Here is an 18,114-nt window from a genome sequence, read left to right on the forward strand (position 1 = left end):
ATATATTTTTTTAGAGGCAAATAAAGTTGACTGCAACAGGAACAGACTAGGAGCCTAATGGGTGGTGGTTTGTTCTCCAAGGAGGTAACGCTCACTACCAAACAATCAGAACAAGGGCTGTGATGGAGGCCTGACGGGTTGATGGAAGAACTAACCAGGAGAAGGTGAGTCAAGTTTAAATTATTAGCGTACAACTGTGGAGAAAATGATCATAGATTTAAGACAACCACCGTTTTAATATTGTTCAGTCTTGCCTCTATGCTAAATGCGACATTTGGGAGAAAGAAGAGAAAAGAAAAGAAAAAAAAGAAAAGAGAAGAGAAAAAAAGAAAAAGGAAAAGAAAAGAGGAAAGAAAGGAAGGGAGGGAGGAAGGGAGGACGGGAGGAAGGAAGGGGAAACAAAGGAAGAAAGAAAGGAAAACAAGTGATACAAAAACTGCATGCTTCTATTTCTTTAGCTAGGAAAAAAAACTTTAATTAGACTTCTTCGCCCAGCTGAGAAAGCTTTCTTAGGCTTAACGTTCAAGATACGCTGAAGTCCTCAACATCACTCTCAACTTGACCCTAATCATTATCATATTACTGTCAATTAGCCTAGCTTCTTACTGGCTGCTCTTCTTTGTAACCTTACCACACCCAACTCTTCTCTGACTTGCTTTGGAATAATTTCTGTAGTTGCATCAGTGATAATCTCTAAGGAATTTCCATCATGTCAGAGAACAGTTTCCCGATATCCTCAATGGTAAGTGAGGACAGATGCTAAAAATTCCATTTTTTTTTTTAAGTAAGAAAATTGAATCTGAAAGCCGTTAGGTGACTTGACAGAGAGAAATCTATGACTCAATGGGAGATGTGGTTTTGGGGAAACTAAATTTTATAGCTGCCACTCAAAGTTCCTGTCTAATTGAATTAATTTCAAAAGTTAAAAAATACAAATACTTAAAATGCAAAAGAAAGAAAGAAAGAAAGAAAGAAAGAAAGAAAGAAAGAAAGAAAGAAACTCCTTGAAAATAACATTGTATTCCAGGAGAAACTGATAGCAAGTATTTACATTTACAGAAGAATGGTTGTCACATTGGAAACACATTTAAATGAAAATGGTTTAATATTTGTAGAGGAATGGTAGGAATGAATGAATGAATTCTTGAATCTTTAATCCAATTTGGTGTGATAGGCTTCTTAGATTCGTGGGACATAGACCAGCCCTAAGAACACTGTCAAGTAATGGAGTTGTTTGGGGGGCACCTAAACCCTCAAGTCCCTTGCCTTCATTCCTACACTACTAGGCCTTGCTTCTTTCCACTTGCCTCTCTATAAAATTTGATTTGCAAGAAAAGAACCAAAGATTTGAATATACCTATTTCTGAAAAGGCTTATTATACACTGGATTAAGTAATTTGGGGTTTCTCTCTGCCATCTATAGTATTCTGATTTCATGATATTCAATGCTATTTTCCATTTAACAGAAGATAATTCATTAAGTCAAAGGAATTAATATCTAATTATAGAATTTCAGGCCTGAATGATTCAGGTGGAAGGAGCTTTATTAAGGACAGAAGAACCTTCCTTGCATTGCTAGAGTAATACTGTGTTGGTTGGTACGAGCTTCTTTTGCCTACTCATGAAGCCAGCCTTAGTTTTAGGTCTAGTTCAACTAGACTTCATACTCAATTGCACCTCTCTCCACCTAACTGCTATTGCCCCCTACCTCTAAGAAAATTGCTGGCTTGCCTGTCTGACATGATAAAATTTAAGATGAGAAATTTTAAGGAACTAAAAGACTTAAAACAGCAGTGGTGGTTAGAAAACAAAATGGATCAATACTTGTGGACCCAGCCTTTCCCATCAGATGGGGTCTACGCATTCCTATCTAGAGATCATATAATGAAATGCCATGAAAATTTTTAGAAGACCGTAATAGCAATCCTAACTCCTATAGTCAAAGACCAGCAGGGGTTTTCAGGAATTCAACATCTTGAGGAGTAATCTGAGTTAAATAATCGGCTATTAAGTAAAAATTTTAGAAGAGATGCAAATGAAGGGTAATGAACAATGAACATTGGGCCTACAGCAAAAATATAAGCTCGTAAAACAGGCCGTAGCCAACTGACGCGTGAACATCGGAAACAGAAGAGAAAAACTGATACAGAATAAGTGGCAGTAACTATAAACTAAATGCATGTCTAATTTTCAAGTCTGTTACCAAGTTGTAGTGCTAAAGATGTTTTGTTCCTGTTCCCTAACTCCTACTCTAGTTCTTTGAAATTTCGCTGAGAGATAAACATTTTTTCTGCAGATAATCTCCTATTATCATGAGTTTGTTTGGTTTGATTCTCCTGAAACAGCTGCCTCTTCCCGAAAGTTATGCTTTTGGAAGAAAATACTTGCCTCACAATGAACTTAGATATAGTTATTTTCCCAGGTTTCCTTGATCTAGGTTTCCCAGAGGGAAAATTTCTTTTTGAGGTGAAAATAAAACTTATTATGTATATGGGGCCAAAGATAATTGTGCTAAAATTACTCTTATCTAGATTTACCCCAAATGTGCTGGTAAATTATATTGAAGTATGAGAAAAATGCAAAAGTCATGTTCTAAAGTTCCATTTAAGGAAATTGAGTTAGACAGTATTTCCAAACACTAATGGAAGATATAAAAATTAGACGCTGCTGAAAATGACAAAGTAAATAAGTTAAAAATAGAAAATCAAGTTATTTTTCTAATCATCTTGAGCAAAATGCCAAAGGAAGACAACATCCTAAAGGACAAAATGTAAATTTTTCTGATTTTTTCTAATTTTTTCTAATTTTTTTCCAGGTATACAGGCATGTGCTTTTCTATTACCACTTGCTCTTTTTGCATATGGTCATGATAGAAAAAGACAAATGTGGAATTTTTGAAGCAGAAAATAATTCATTTCATTAGCAAATGAGTAATAGTGATTAGTAATACTGAAGAGAGGGTCGGAATATCATTCAGGAAATCATTCAGGAAACAGGCACGCATGATGTATATTATTCCTGAAAGAGCCTTCTTATGATCTTGAAAGACTAAATAATTTGAAGATTTGTTGGAAGCAAGGTAAGCATTAAAGCTGGTAAGCCAGAAGAGCCATTCCACCCAAAATAGAATAAAATGGGTGATGAAACGAGGTTGATAAACACTAAAACTGAACGTATGCATTGCAACTTAAATCAAATTGGGGGTGTAGCCTTTGGAATCAGACATTCCTTTATGGCACATCTCATATTCCGTGGAGTTCCTTTTTAGTGATTTCTTCAGGATTAAAACCCTCAGGTTTGCCTTCAAAGGGATGGGGTATCTTAAAATGAAGCTTTTTCTATAGTGAAATCGCATTAATGTAGGCCCAAGATGAACATGTCATAAGCTCAAAGTTTGCTCATATATATATTTCAAGCTGGTTGCAAGAGCCCAGGGCATGTGAGAAACACAGCTATATTCTACTTAAGAAGTCATTTTCTCCTTTTGATTCCACTTAGCTGGTATGTCTACTTCTCCCATAAAGCGAGGGAGATTTTTGTTTGATGAGAAATAACACAGTAGAAAGATGATGATAGAAAGATGGAGAACCCCAGCTCCACCCTATGAGATAATTAAAAGATTCAGCATTACCCACCGCAGGTAAATTAGCCTAAAACTGATGTGAACTGTAAGTGGGGGAACTGAGGTTCTCAGACAGGGTCCTGCTGGTACCTCTGCTGTGTTAATGTTTAAAATCCATAGCAAACAAGAACAAATGCAAGAGAAGTTGCAAATTCTAGCAAGTATGTTCACGGACGTTTTCTCTTTGTAACACTCTCTGGTCTGTTTTGGCCCACGATTGAATAAGGCAACAAGTTCATAGCACCGGATTCCTCAGTTCCCCATGCGTTTATACTGCTCACGGAAGAGATGCCTCCAACATCCTTCTGCACCTCGGATACTTACACACAGAGCCCACCTTTCCAGGGGGGAGGATGTAAATTATATTTATGGTGAGTTGAATGAGGAGAAAGGGTAGGCTATTTAAGTATTTCATAAACATTTCTCTCCTCCCTTCTCACCTTCTCTCATATAGGCCCTCTGGGTACCGGTTTCAGAGTGACAAATCAGAAGGGTGGTCAGGGAAGCACCCGCTCTACAAGCAAGGCCTGTGATCCGGCGGAGAGAAAACAAGATGCTTTGGCTGCCGTATAGGGGGTAACTACACACTCAGCAGCCATCCAAACAGACTTGTAGGTGAATACGGACACTTAAACTGTTCCTAGTGCGTGGAAAATATCAAATTATACTCTATTTTTCATAATACTTCATTTAATATTTTACATAACTAAATTTTACATAACTGCCCATAGGAGCTTTTCCACATCAGACATTATGTGGAAAAATCTCTATTTTACATAACTGATCCTAGGCGTTTTCCCACATAAGACCTTTTTCTATGTGTCAATAATCACAGTGATATGTGACACAGGACTGGAAGACTAACACATTCATATGCAAAAAAAAAATCAAGCACTGCATTATTCTTAAAACAATTACTTCTGCGGGTGCCCCAGTGGCTCAGTCAGTTGAGTGTCTGACTTGAGCTCAGGTCATGATCTCCCAGTTGGTGAGATTGAGCCCCACATTGGGCTCACTGCCGTCAGCAAGGAGCCTGCTTTGGATCCTCTGTCCCCTTCTCTCTCTGCCCCTCCCCTGCTTGCACTCTCTCACTCTCTCAAAAATAAATAAAACATTAAAAAAAAACAATTATATTTGACTTAATTTAAATGTACAAACAAAACATGCAATTATAGCTCTCACATTTTAAGGCCCCAAGAATAACCACCAGATAATTAAGCCCAAAATACTATTTAGAGGCAAAGTAGTTGGTATGATAGTTATGGAGAGTTACAGGGAGGGCCACTGCAGAATCGTTCTTGAGCACATTCCCATATGTGTAGATTGATTCTGCTTCTCTCCAATGCCAATTAGTCATTCGGGACGGGGGACCCAGAGGAGACAGCAGTTGGGCAAGGGGCCATTCGATATCATTGTTTTCATGTCTCCCAAGCTGAAAGTTAAAATAGGAGTATCTTCCCACAATCACATGGCAATTTTGGTTTTTATAAGACAAAGATGAAATGGAAAAGTTTGAAATTTATGTAAAAGTCCAATTTGTGAAAATGAAAACAGTTCAGTGTGTTTTAGAAACTTTCTGGATTTGCAATGAGCTCATTCTAGATAATGTCAAAATGTCCTTGTAAAAAAGGAAGACATCACTGTTTTTTTTTGTTTTGTATGAAAAACATCACTGTGAATTTGAAAAATAAAACGTACTTTAAGGAAGAAATTATAAACGGACCGTTTTGTTTCTGTTTTGCATAATATGTAATGTTTATATAACATGTAAAACAGTGAGTTTGGCTGTGCGATTGCCTAGTGCACTACAGTCAAGCTTTTTCAACCCAATATAATTGGATACCTATTCTTATTCGCAAAATCGAAACTGCATAAGTTCTATTTCTCTTGATGAACACAGAATTGGGTTCATCATCTGGGGTTGCCTCAAACTACTTTACAGTTTAGTTATAACTGTATAACTGTATTATAGACCTGGGGTAGGGGTGGGGATAGAAAGTCATAGAGTTAATATCAATATATTTCTAAGGCTGTAAATTTACTTAAATAACAAGAAACGACTGATGCTACAAAAATAAAAATCTTATAGCAATGCTAAATTGCAAATTATCACAGAAGTCATATTTTTAGGAATTAAACTTTGAAGGTAAGTTCGTTATCTGTTAGGTGTAATGTAGGTGAATTCCTGTGTCTAGAGGACCTTGAAGTTTTGAACTTCCTGGTACTTCAGAAGAAAAAACAAAACAAAAAAACCCAAAAAACAAACAAAACTTTTCCTTGGAAAGAACATAAATTAAGATCCAAAATGTGTATTATTTAATGCTTTGCTTTATTAATATGTATATCGAATATTATGCCACGTTTGTGCTAAAATGCCATTTGAAATCAGTATTAAAATGATTATAGAAAAAGAATACTTCTAAGACCTAAGGGTGTAATGATACAGATAATTAATGTATTTCTGAGATACTGCTATGACCCACCTAGTCTTTATTCTTCTGTATACGTTCAGGTTGACTCACTTCCTGGTTCTTAATTATAGCCAGTAAAATATATATTTCAAATAATGTAAAGGTTTCACTTCCTGAAATGAAAAGAGACCCAGATGTACCCCGTCCTTGGTCACCTGTGACCGGCTGCCTAATATTAACTTATTAATTAGTCTGACTCTCCTGGAAAGGACTTACTGTTTGAATTTTGTGGAAATCCAGGCAAGGAGGATGGACCATTCATTCCAGGGAGCAGAACCGGAGGGAGGCCGGGGAGTCCTGGGTAGGCCGCCGGCAGACTGATGCCATGGAGGGAGCCACTGTCCATCATGCCTGGCTGCTGCACCGCTAAGCCCAGCACATCTGAAGCTTTCTTGATACGATCAAGTTCTTGCTGCGCCATCAGCTGTCGAACGGTGGTCGGAGCCAAGTAATCTTTCTCCCGATCGAGCTGGCTCCCCACGGTCTCCCTCACTTTTGAAATGTGCTGTTTGGAGAAAATATGATCTCTGATGGACAAGCGGGCAGAGTACTTCACCCCGCAGAGGGTACATTCCGGTTTGGTGCCTTCTGTTCCACTTTGATTAATCATGAAAGGCTTCCCTATGTTAATTTTAAACTTCTTTTCCTTTGCCCTTGCATTTTGGAACCACACCTGGACCACGCGTTTGGGCAGGCCAATCTCATTGCCTAGCATCTCACATTCTTGCATGGTGGGAGTTCGGTAGTCACTGAAGCAAGCCTTGAGAACCTTGAGTTGAAGATTGCTCATTTGGGTTCTGAAACGCTTGTGACCTGGTCGATCGTTGCTTTTGGATTTAAAAGGATTGCTGGATCCAAAGGGATTCGGTGAACTCGGGTCTGCTATGCTGGATGTCTCGCTGCGGTCGGCATTGTCATCGGGGTCATCTGTGATATAAAAGCTTTGGTCGTGGTCGCCGTCCTTATCGTTGAAATGGATGGAGGGACTCGTGAGAGAGAAGAGAAATTTTTCATCGCAGACCTCCGTGGTGGGTGTGGTCGCGGGTTTTGGCAAAGCGTCCAGAGTTTTGGGCTCTTTAGGAGATAAAGCTGGCTTCACATCTCCGGAACTTCCCGTGGTGCTTTCCATCTCAGCGGTGCCCTCGTCGCCGGTGGTGGCGTCACTGATCGCTGTATTAATCGATGAAGTCTCATCAAAATCAGTTTTATTTTGATCATACCCTGCCTCAGCAGGAGGGGCATTTAAATTCTCTACATCCTCAGAACATTCTGCTTTAAAAGAGGAAGGGCTTAGAAGATTCTTCGGCGACAGCTCTGCGGTTTTGCTCACAGGCGTGGACACTGTGGAAGCCAATTCGTTCTCACTTGATAGATCCATTTTAGTTAGCGGCAGAGACGGATAATCAAAATAAATGTATTTCTGAGGGCTCTCTCCCCCATCTTCTGCTGATATCAAAGGGCTTGGTGGCAAGCTGTAACCCGCCTGCTTTCCTTCATTCCAGTGCCGAGAGCGGATGTGGCTTTCTAAGGCTGACTTTGCCTTGAACAGGGCTCGACAGAAAGGACACCGTTTGTGGGACTGTGCTGGGCCCACTGCCCGGAACTGGCCTTTCCTTTCTCGAGCTCGGGTGTTCTGGAACCAGACTTGCACGACCCGTTTCTTCAGCCCCACTTCACGTGCAATATGATCAAGCATTTTCCTGGTAGGGTTGGAATCCAGCAAGTACTTCTCATAGAGTATTTCCAGTTGTTCCGGGGTGATCGTGGTTCTCAAGCGTTTATCGCGGTGTTGGTCCTCACCGCTGTTCCCTCCCTCCTTTTCACTGCAAGCATTGTCCTCTTTGTCATCCAGTTTCCTTTTCAGGGAAGCGGCGACCGTCGCGGGCGCTGTGGCGTGGGAGGAGCCGGTCTGAGGTGGCATCTGTGCCAGAGAACCACTCAGCAGCTGTCCGGTCATCAGCGGGTTGTTGGGGTCGAATATCATGTAGGGCATATCCATGGGCCTTTCCAAGAATGGCGAGTGGAGGAATTGGTTTTGAGCAGCAAGGAAGTGCATGTGCTGGTGCTCCTGCCAGAGTTCCAGAGTGGGGAAGGCAACCGTACACTGATCACATTGGTATTGTAGTAACTGTGGAGGTAGACTGTTCTGGAGAGAAGTCATGGAAATCTGCAGTGGGCTGGAAGGGACCGGGGTCTGCGAGGCCGACGGAGGTCTTCCGACGAGTGGGGGTTGCTTCGGTGGCTGGGGCTGTGGCGGAGCTGCCGGGGCCTGGGGTGGGTCTGAGGAGGTTGACGCTGATGGCAGGGCTGGCTTGCTGCCTTGAGAAGGGGGAGAGGGGTCCCTCTGCTTTGGCTTTTCTGTGGGATATTCGGGTTTCGGAGAGGTCTTCTCCAGGTCCGGTTTGGGTGACGGGATCAAGGGGGTGCTCGTCCCGGAGCCAGAGCTCACTGCAGGGGCAGCGGGGTTTTTGGCCGCGTCCGTCTGACCAGACGCTGTGCAGTGCTTATACACCACTTGATCAGTGGCATCCATGGAGTCTTCGGTTTGGCTCTCATCTTGGGCATCATCATCTTCATCCTTGTAACACTGCTTCTTCTGATGCGTAATCAAGTCAAAGATCCGGGGGAAAACCACATTGCACTTTTTACACTGGTACTGCATGTTGCTTGTTCGAATATACCGTTCGTTAGTGAGTTCCCTCTTCTCGTTGTCTTTCGTTTCTGCTTGGTTCTCGTAACTCTTGCGTGCTTTTTGACGAGCATTCTGGAACCACACGACAATCACCCGGGTGGGGAGATTGAGAACAGTGGAGAGTTGTTCTATTTCATCATCCTTTGGGTAAGCGTTTGTGTCAAAGAAGTCTTGGAGAACCCTAAGCTGGTAGTCGGTAAATCTCGTTCTGGAAGACCTTTTGCTGAACGACGCATCCGATTTGTAATGTTCTAAAGAGGAGGGCTGTGGATCAATTCGGATATCTTCCAAAACAGTTATGGGAGGGTTACTGAAGTTGTAGGGTGAATCCTTGTTTCGCTGCCGTTCCTTAAAAAGCGTATTTCGAAACCAGTGCTTGATAACTTTTTGAGAGAGGCCCGATTTCTCCGCCATTTCTTGGATCTGCTCTTCACTCGGGGAATTGTTGATGTCGAAGTAAGCCCTCAGGATTTTCAGCTGGTCGTCGGTAATTCTTGTCCGCGGGCGTTTGAACTGAGAATGCCTTAAGAAGTTGGGATCTATTCCGAGCTGCTGTTGGCAAAGCTGAGTGAGATCGGCAGACAGAGTGTCCATCTGGGGCAGCTGCAGGGCGAGCTGGGGAGGGAGTGCCGGGTGCTGCACCGGCTGCATCATAATGGAAGGAAAGAGTGGAAGGTCCAGAGAAACAGGCAGCTGGACCTGGGGGGGAGCCGAAGGGGGAGGGGGCGGGGGAGGGGGCGGGGGAGGGGGTGGGGGTGGTGGCGGAGGGGGAGTGGGTGGTGGTGCTTGCAGAGGAGTGGAAACCGTGCTTGGGAGTTTCACGGGACCCAAGGAAGAAGGCTGCGGAGGAGCTGGAGGCAGAGGAGGCGGGGGAGGGGGAGGAGGTGGCGTTTCTGGTGAAGATGGCGAAATTGGATACAGCTTGTCATAGGCCTCCCTGTACTGACGAGCAAATTTTTCTAGTGCTCCGTATGGAAAAAATTGCCCGTGGACATGTTCTTGGTGACTCTTCAAAATAAGAACATTGGAAAACAACTTGCCACACGTCCCGCATTCCAGTTTGTCAGTGTTTTCCCCTTCACCACTTTTGCCCTTCTTCTGTACCTTCTGCCTGTTTTCGTTGTACTGGATGACCAGTTCAAAACCAAAGTTTTCCAATAAAGCCTTGGCTGCATTTCCTCTGGCTCCCGAAGCTATTCGGGGCGGCGGGATGCAGGGTTCTGAGGATTTTTGCTTCTTGAGGTCTTTGCCTTCTTTGAGTCCTTCGCCTTCGCTGGAATATTCTTGCTTTGGCTTTTCTTGCTTTTCAGTAATCTCTTCTGCCTCCTTGTAAGACGGCCCGTCCTTCAGGACAGGGCAGTCTGAACTGGCTCCGCTCGTCTGCTCTTGTTTCAATAATTTGCTTGCTGCCTGCTGTTGCTGCTGTTGCTGCTGCTGCTGTTGCTGCTGCTGCTGCTGCTGCTGCTGCTTCTGGGGCTGCAGCTGGGGCTGGCTGGCCTGGTACTGTTGTGCTTGTTGCTGTAGTATTTGCAGTTGAGTTTGGCCAACGTGGTGCTGGGTTTGAATCTGCTGCTTCAAGTCTTCCAGCAAGGATCCAGCCATTCCTGTCATGCCGGGCATGCCAAACGTGGCCGAGCCGGGCAAGCCCAGATCTGGCCCCAAGCTGAACTCCGTCCCAGGGATGTAGAATGGGAAGAGAAACTGAGGCTGCTGAAACTGCAACAGAGCTTCTGGGGTCATCGGGAAATGAGGCAAAAAGGCGGGGTTTAGAAACTGAGGCTGAAAGAACGCGGCCTGCTGTTGTAACTCATGCTGTAACTGCATCTGGATTTGTGCTGGTGACTGCAGTGGGTGATGGGTAGGCTGGGCAGAGATCAATTCCGGAGTTTGCTTTTTGTTTAATTCTTTGGCATCTAAGTGGGCATCTTTGCTGCTTACTGTCGCTAAACTCATGGAATCTAGCATCCCTTGGCCGGGACTACTGTTGGCCGCCATGCCGTGCCCACCAGCCACGTGGCCGCTCGGCTCCAGCTTGGCAGCCCTCGCCTTCGTCTGGTGGAGCACGGACCTCATATGGATTTCCAGTGTCGAGCTTTGGCTGTACGCAACATTGCAGATGCTGCACTTATAGGGTTTGTTATCTGTGCTGCTGTTGGTTTCTTGCGCAACAGGACTGGAGGCTTCCTGCAAAACCTTCTTCAACTTATGCAGATGAGAAACTGAATTATAATGGACCAAGAGAATGTTCTTTTGGGTGAACGACTCTTTACACACTGTACATTTATACGGGCGGGATGGATCCAGGAATTTTTCCATCGTAAAATTTGGCCCTTTTCTAAAAGGTAAGGTCCGCTTTGGTTCGGAGCCCATGTCATCAGGAATAGAGCTACTGTCGCTTCCTACGGGACTTGCCTTCCCTTCGTGGTCCACCTCATACTCTCTCTCCATTTCCTGCTCCAGGGCATGGTCGTCCTGTGCCATAGGTTCGCTCTCCGCCCAAAGTTCACCATTCACGGGCAAGGAGGCATACAGCTGCTGAAGTTCAGCTTCACTCAGCTCGGGGTGGCCTGCTTCCAAGTGTTTTTTTAAAGCCTGGAATGTACGGAAACTACGCTGGCAGAGATTACACATCGTCGCAGCCCGAATCGCGTGATACTGGGAATGTATCTGAAGCTTCTGCATAGTCTTGAAAGCCAGACTGCAGTGGTTACAGCGATACTTATAAACGTGGCGGTCCGACACCGAGAGTGGTTGCCTTTTTTGCTGCTCACTCAGCTGGTCTTGGAGAGCGTCAGGGACTTTCACATCCTTACTGCTATTTTTACTCCAGTCTGACACTTCCATGGGTTCTTTAGTTGGTTTCTGCTCCTCACTCTTTATTTCCACGCTAGCCTTTGAATCGTCAAGACCTGCTGCACTTTTGTCATCCACTGGACTCTCGCCTGTGTAGAAGAAAGCACAAATAGGTCGCTTACCGGAAGAAAGCCTACTGCTTAAATGCCAGTAAATATCGTTAGGTGGGAACCTCTAAAGATTTCCGCTTAGTTGATTCTTTGAAGAAATATTTACTGAGCAACTACTATGTGCCAAGCACTGTGCTTGGTGTCGGGCATGAACAAGAAATCACCCCCGACCTCAGGGAATTTCAGGAGAGGAAAAAAGGCAAGTCAAAGGTAATTACAGTATGCTGCAATCAGCATGATATCAAGGGCCGTAACCTCAGTGTTCAGGAATTAGGACACACAGACTATTCTTGGTCATCGACACTTAAGCCCCCCGAGGGCAGTCACAGATGAACAGATAGATCCAAAATATGCCTTGGAAATGTTACTCTTGGAAACACCACAGTTTTTTTCCCTCTATGCTTAAAAACAAACAAACAAACAAACAAACAAACACCTTTGATAGTCACAATCCTGGATCGTCCCCACAAATGCGTGCCCCTGAGCGTGTTTTCCCCTAGATCTTGCTCCCAGGCTGGCGTACCTGAATATTTCCCAGATGCCTCAGCTGTGATGGCTGCAGATGTGTCCCGCTCCGATTTCTCAGAGGCAGCTGCTGGCAGTAGCAAACTGTTCGGCATCATCACATCAGGCACAGGCACCTGTGAGAACCACAGGTGTTCATGTCAAATGTAGCCCAGAAATCAGATTCCATCACATCTGCATTTGGCAGGAGCATAACCCACTTAACATTTTTCCAAACGAAAGCGGGGACATTTTGTGGATCTTACAGGCCAAGGCTATCCCTTTGAATTTTAGATCAATGGTGTTGCGATGCTGTATTCTTCTTTTATTTTTTAAACTACGATTTGAAGGTTTTTGTAGGTCTGTTGTTTTAAAATGATAACCAGGAAATTTTGAAACTCCGCATGCCCACATGAGTCATTTAGTTAACATAACAGATAAAAAGTAAGACGGTAAAATACACTACTGAAGGGGCGCCTGGGTGGCTCAGTCGGTTAAGCGTCCAGCTTCGGCTCGGGTCATAATCTCACGGGCTGTGAGTTCGAGCCCCGCATCGGGCTCCGTGCTGACAGCTCAGAGCCTGGAGCCTGCTTCGGATTCCGGGTCTCCCTCTCTTTCTCCCCTTCCCTTGCTCGCTCTCGGTCTTTCTCTCTCAAAAATAAACATTTTTTAAAAATTTTAAAAATTTGCTGCTGAATATGCTATGCCTTATATCATTTTTTTTTTTTTCCTCCAGAAGCAAAAGAGAGAACAAATGGGCCTTGGTTGTGATTTCCATAACACAGTCTGTAAGAGAGCTTTAAGTGGGCAGAAAAAATAAATTCCTCAACCAACAATTACAGATTTTGCACTGAGACTTTTGCAGAGAACATGTCACACGTGCATCAACATGCGGTATCCTTACTGTCATAAGCAGCTTCTCCACACAATCCGGAGACACACTGTGCAAATGCGTCAGATGCAGCTGGAGGTGCATTTTGTTGCTGAGGACGTCCTGACAGAGCGGACAGCAGATGACCGGCTGCACCGAGTGCTGTGACAGGACATGCATCTGGATACGACTTTGGTCCCTACTATTGTAGTTGCAATAAGGACACTGAAAGAACTGGAGAATATGGAATAAACATGGCCGCTGTTAGTTGACGCCCTCGGATGACTTCAGAACATTAGAAGTAACACCAAGAGTTCGTTATGCTGCTGATCACAGTATCTACATACACTTCAACAGCATGAAATCGTGTGGGGCTCGATAACCATCAGGAGCAACAACAACAACAACAATAACAGTAACAATGATAATAATAATAATAGTCAACAACAACAGTAACAACGATAATAATAATAATAAACAGGTTTACACAGCAAAGGGAAGAAACGTATCTACCTGCTCGTGACAGAATTTGTTGTCCTCTGCAGGTTTTGATCTTTTTGTCGCAACATCCTCTTCTTTCGCCAGCAGGAGTGGCTGGGTCCCCCCTCCCACACTGACTTTTAGCTCCTTGTCTGGTGTGATTATTCCTGATTCCCAAAAAAAGAATAGAACACCTCAATTTTAAAAAACTAACAATATCAAATTCTGAAAAATTACATGTTTTTCAAATAGCTCTGACTCTAAATCCACTGACTCCTTAAAATGACTGAACAAACACTTTTAAATGATGGTAATCTCAAAAGGCAAAAAGCACACTTCTTTTTATCTACTAAGTGGACTTTATAAATATATTTTAAAATGTACTTCTGTCTCATGTTTAGATAACCCTAGGTGACCTTGAAAGATTCATCCAGAACACATGCTCTCTGGTGTCTCAGGATGCCTTTATCACATTAAAGCTAATCTACTCCCATTCACAAATGCTAACTTGGAAAATAGTTCCTTTGACTAACATTTAATTACTTATCTTTTTTCTAAAATCCTTGGACACTGAAAACATTTCCAAATACTGAGAAGAACTGACTAGTTATAATTCAGAAACTAAGCTAATATTATTACGTGGTGTGTACAGGATTTAAAAATTACATATCTGTCGCTGCTTTTTGCGATTTACGTTTCACTTCAGATGTTTCAGCAGTTGGCCGTAAACGTAACATTATGGCCCGGATCTCAAGAAGACAATTGTTTTATGAGGTTAATCCGAATATTCGGTGTTAAAGATGGTTTAGAATTTTGCCTAGGTGAACAATGTAATGTGCAGGGGCTTCACACACATCAAAGAAAAGAGTGCAATTCTAATTTCCCAATCTAACAGAAAATTCTTTCCAGCATCAATTTTCCCGATAATCTCCTCTGTGAGGCTGGATATTACAGCGACATTGGGTAGGCATGTCACATACATCTCACGACAAACACAAAACCTCATTTACCATCCATTCCAATCTCATCATAGCGCGGCATCATCTGACCTTTTTTCTGCTGTTTATTATGAGTATTTCTAATTTTAACTTTCAATTTTCACCATCTTCCAGTCAATTTGCAACTAAATTATTTCCAGGGTGAGGACACTATCACTGGACAACTGGGTGCAAATACATCTTGAAATGCAATGAAGCTAAACCATTGATTGCTATCAGACCCCGCGTAAATATAGAGTCTAGGCGTAATCTGATTGTATGCTGTGCATGAAGATTTATCTTGATTTTTTTTCAATCCACATACGGTTCATATAAATGAACAAATTGCACCTTATTGCAAAATAACCCAGTTTTAATTTAAAAATAAGGTCAAGGATGTTATGGAAACAAAGTAAAAATGAACCAAAAAATATGTTCTTTTTCTAACCTGAATAGAGATGCGTGTTTTTTACCATATAAATTTTAGGAATTTCACATTCAGAAAGAAATTTAAAAGTAAGGTGACTCTGAAGAGACCAAAATAAAAAAAAATAGAAGTTAAATGACACAACGACAATAATTTTATTCCCTCGAGGTTTGTGGTAGGTACAGAATTAGCACTATGTTTCAACAAATTACACTGCTATTGATTTCTGGATTTACAAACATTAGATTTTATTTGAATTAGTTCATTTGTCCTGTATATACATATGCCTTGGAGAAATTTAGATTCTTTGTAAATATTTGAAAAAAATGATTTATCATATTTGTATTCGAATGAACTTCAATTTGAGACTGACTGAAGAATTTCATTCCATTGATTAAACAATACCCAAGTACTTGATATCCAAAAGTTAGGTCAAAAACAGGAATGTTTATCTCAGAATTAATTCTGGCATCAAAAAATATGTTTTTCCTTCTCGAAACAGACTTTTTGCTATTGTTTTAAAAGTGTGAAAAATAACATTAGGAAGACACTATGCTATATAGTATCTTGCAAATAAAACTTACTCCCTATGGTGTCAGATCAAGTTCTATAAAATGATTGTCATTTAAATCAGCAAATGTCTACCAGTTGCTTTCTCCTGTGGAACTGAAAGAGTTTTCTTAAAGAGTTCCTTATTAATGAGTAAGAATACATTCCCTTAAAAAGAGTAATACTATGTCATATTCCCTTATCATTCTTTTGTGTACATGGTAGAATTAGACATGACCAAATAATAAGTTGGTCCAATTCCCTATGCTATCAAAAACTGTCACACGCCAGTTAAAAGATAATCTCCATGACTCTGGTTGCTTGCGGGCCCTATGGAACATCAGCTATAGAATAAACCTCCCATAAACTTCTAAATCTATTAAATTTATAGCTATGGCCTTATTTTCATAAGCTTATATATTCTAATGTTAGTACTATAAAGGATCAAAAATATTGCTTTCATGGTTTGAAACATTTTACTAAGTAAATTTTACAATTTACTACATTTGCTATAGGGTGGTGAAAATATTTGGTATAAAGAATCCATGTTCTTATTTTTACCTTATTAATATTCATCAACAATATATTATACTGTTAATATTCATCAACAGTATATTCTACTGTTTTTTAATTTAGTAACATACCGTGTTGTAGCAAGGAAGCAAAGAGTTAAATTTTAGGGCCATTACTTCATAGCCATTGCTGTCACTGTTGGCTATAGTATTCCACCCAATATATGTGTCAGCTTCAATATTTTTTGGCTAATTAACTTAGTTAATTAAACCATGATCTTAATGTAAGTTAGGAGCTTCCTAAAGACCATCTTATTTTAAATTAAAAAGAAGTTATAAATAAAGGCTGCCTCCCCCCATTTACAGCCAAGCACCCCAGAAATAGATGCCATTGATAAGAAGAAGAAGAGAAAACTGAGATGTAATAACATAACAAGAACAGACTCTTGAGGATAAGGGAGGTCATCAAGATTATTTGCAAAGATGATGGAAGTGACATTTTATGCACACATGCCTTTTCTACTCAAAGGGGTGCTATCTCAGGTATTATGGCCTCCGTGATAAATTGTAGGGCATCAACTCTGGGATCTTTTTCTGAATTGTCTTATCCTAGAAATATATTAAACAAGGGCCTGCTAATTTTGGAGGGTTTTGATTAAGTTTTGTGATTACTCATAGTTTATGTCCGCAACTTTATTTGAACTAAACGCTGTTTGTTACCTGAGACAAAATTTTGAAATGAGATCACAATTCATTTTTCTGTTATTAAGGACATCCCAATATTCTCAAAAAACAATGCCATTTTAATGCATTTTAAACTAAAAAATGAAATCTAATTACAAATAAGTACTGCCAAATAGATGAGCCAATGATTATCTGTCAGTTATGGGATTATTTAGCTTGCATGAGATGGCTAATATAAAAATGACATAATTCATTTTGATTCAGATGCTGCCTACTTAATAATTTTCAATCCCTAAAATACGGAAGGTTGTAAAGTGGTTTATACTCATAATAAGTGAGGAAAATCCAATAGCATATATGTACTCAAAAACAAATCTGGAAAAAAACCAATAAAACAAAAAACGAGTAATTATCTATCAATCAATGTATTTGATAAAGTTTGACTGTTATAAAACTTGAGTATAACAAAGGATGTTATTCAACTACAAATAATTCTAAATTATAATTACTGGTACAGTATTCTTTCTAATGAGGCCGGAATGAAAGGATAATTTTAATTGCAATAATGAAGGTTAATTTCCATCCTTCCTCATGTTTACTCCCTTATTAAAAAGTGGTCCCCTTAGCCATGGCAGAGACATATTACATTTTCAATGCAAATGTATTAATCTGGATAAACTCTATATTAATTCTTGTACTGCACAGAGCTATAATTTGGATTATAATTAATCTAAAGTGGCACTAGATTTAAATGACAATATAAATGAGGCATTATGAGGCTTTTCTATTATGAATGAATATTCAACAAATATAACTTGCATATTGCCAAGTCTCATCTTGAAAGCTCCAGTCCTAGAGATTAATGTCAGCAACACAGCACAACAGCTTACACAAACATGGTCTTCCTAACATGTGGTGATTCCTTCCTGTCTAAAAATTTCTGTGTTAAAGTGGGGCCACACTGTTTTCCCACCTAACATTTTAAGATAGTGATTAATGTATAAGTTTGCTGGTATTTTTTGACAATTATCACCGACATAAGGAAACAAGCCAATAGAGACGTAAGTGGTTATTCAATCATTAGAAATATTATAAGGAAAAACCCATGTAATAACGTTTTCACTTAATCAGATTCAACTTAAAAAGTGGAAAACTTTGTTGAAAGTTCACATTAGTTGTCAGTTATAAGAACCGTCCTGACGTCTAGGAGGTTTTGAGGCTAAATATTTGCATGGTAGTAATTGCTAATAGTTGGTGCTTAAATTCCACTTTCATCTCTACAGATACACCTGGGGAGGAAATTCTGCAGGAACAAAAAATAGTTTTAAACAACTAACATCATGCAACGTTCTGTATTCTCCC

At 41.0% G+C, this 18,114-nt stretch overlaps 1 protein-coding gene across 1 annotated transcript in view; it reads right to left on the reverse strand.

Moving 5' to 3' along the window:
• Nucleotides 1–18,114, reverse strand: part of ZFHX4 (zinc finger homeobox 4) — a 184,631-nt gene that overhangs the window by 5,270 nt on the left and 161,247 nt on the right. Inside the window, exons 7-10 of the mRNA XM_030304339.1 lie at nt 13,637–13,770; nt 13,157–13,357; nt 12,272–12,389; nt 6,310–11,727 (exon numbers count right to left, since the gene is read on the reverse strand). Of these exons, the coding sequence (XP_030160199.1) occupies nt 6,310–11,727; nt 12,272–12,389; nt 13,157–13,357; nt 13,637–13,770 (5,871 nt within the window). The remainder of the gene's footprint in view (nt 1–6,309; nt 11,728–12,271; nt 12,390–13,156; nt 13,358–13,636; nt 13,771–18,114) is intronic.

This window comes from Lynx canadensis, chromosome F2 (assembly GCF_007474595.2).
Source record: "Lynx canadensis isolate LIC74 chromosome F2, mLynCan4.pri.v2, whole genome shotgun sequence".
NCBI lineage: Eukaryota > Metazoa > Chordata > Mammalia > Carnivora > Felidae > Lynx > Lynx canadensis.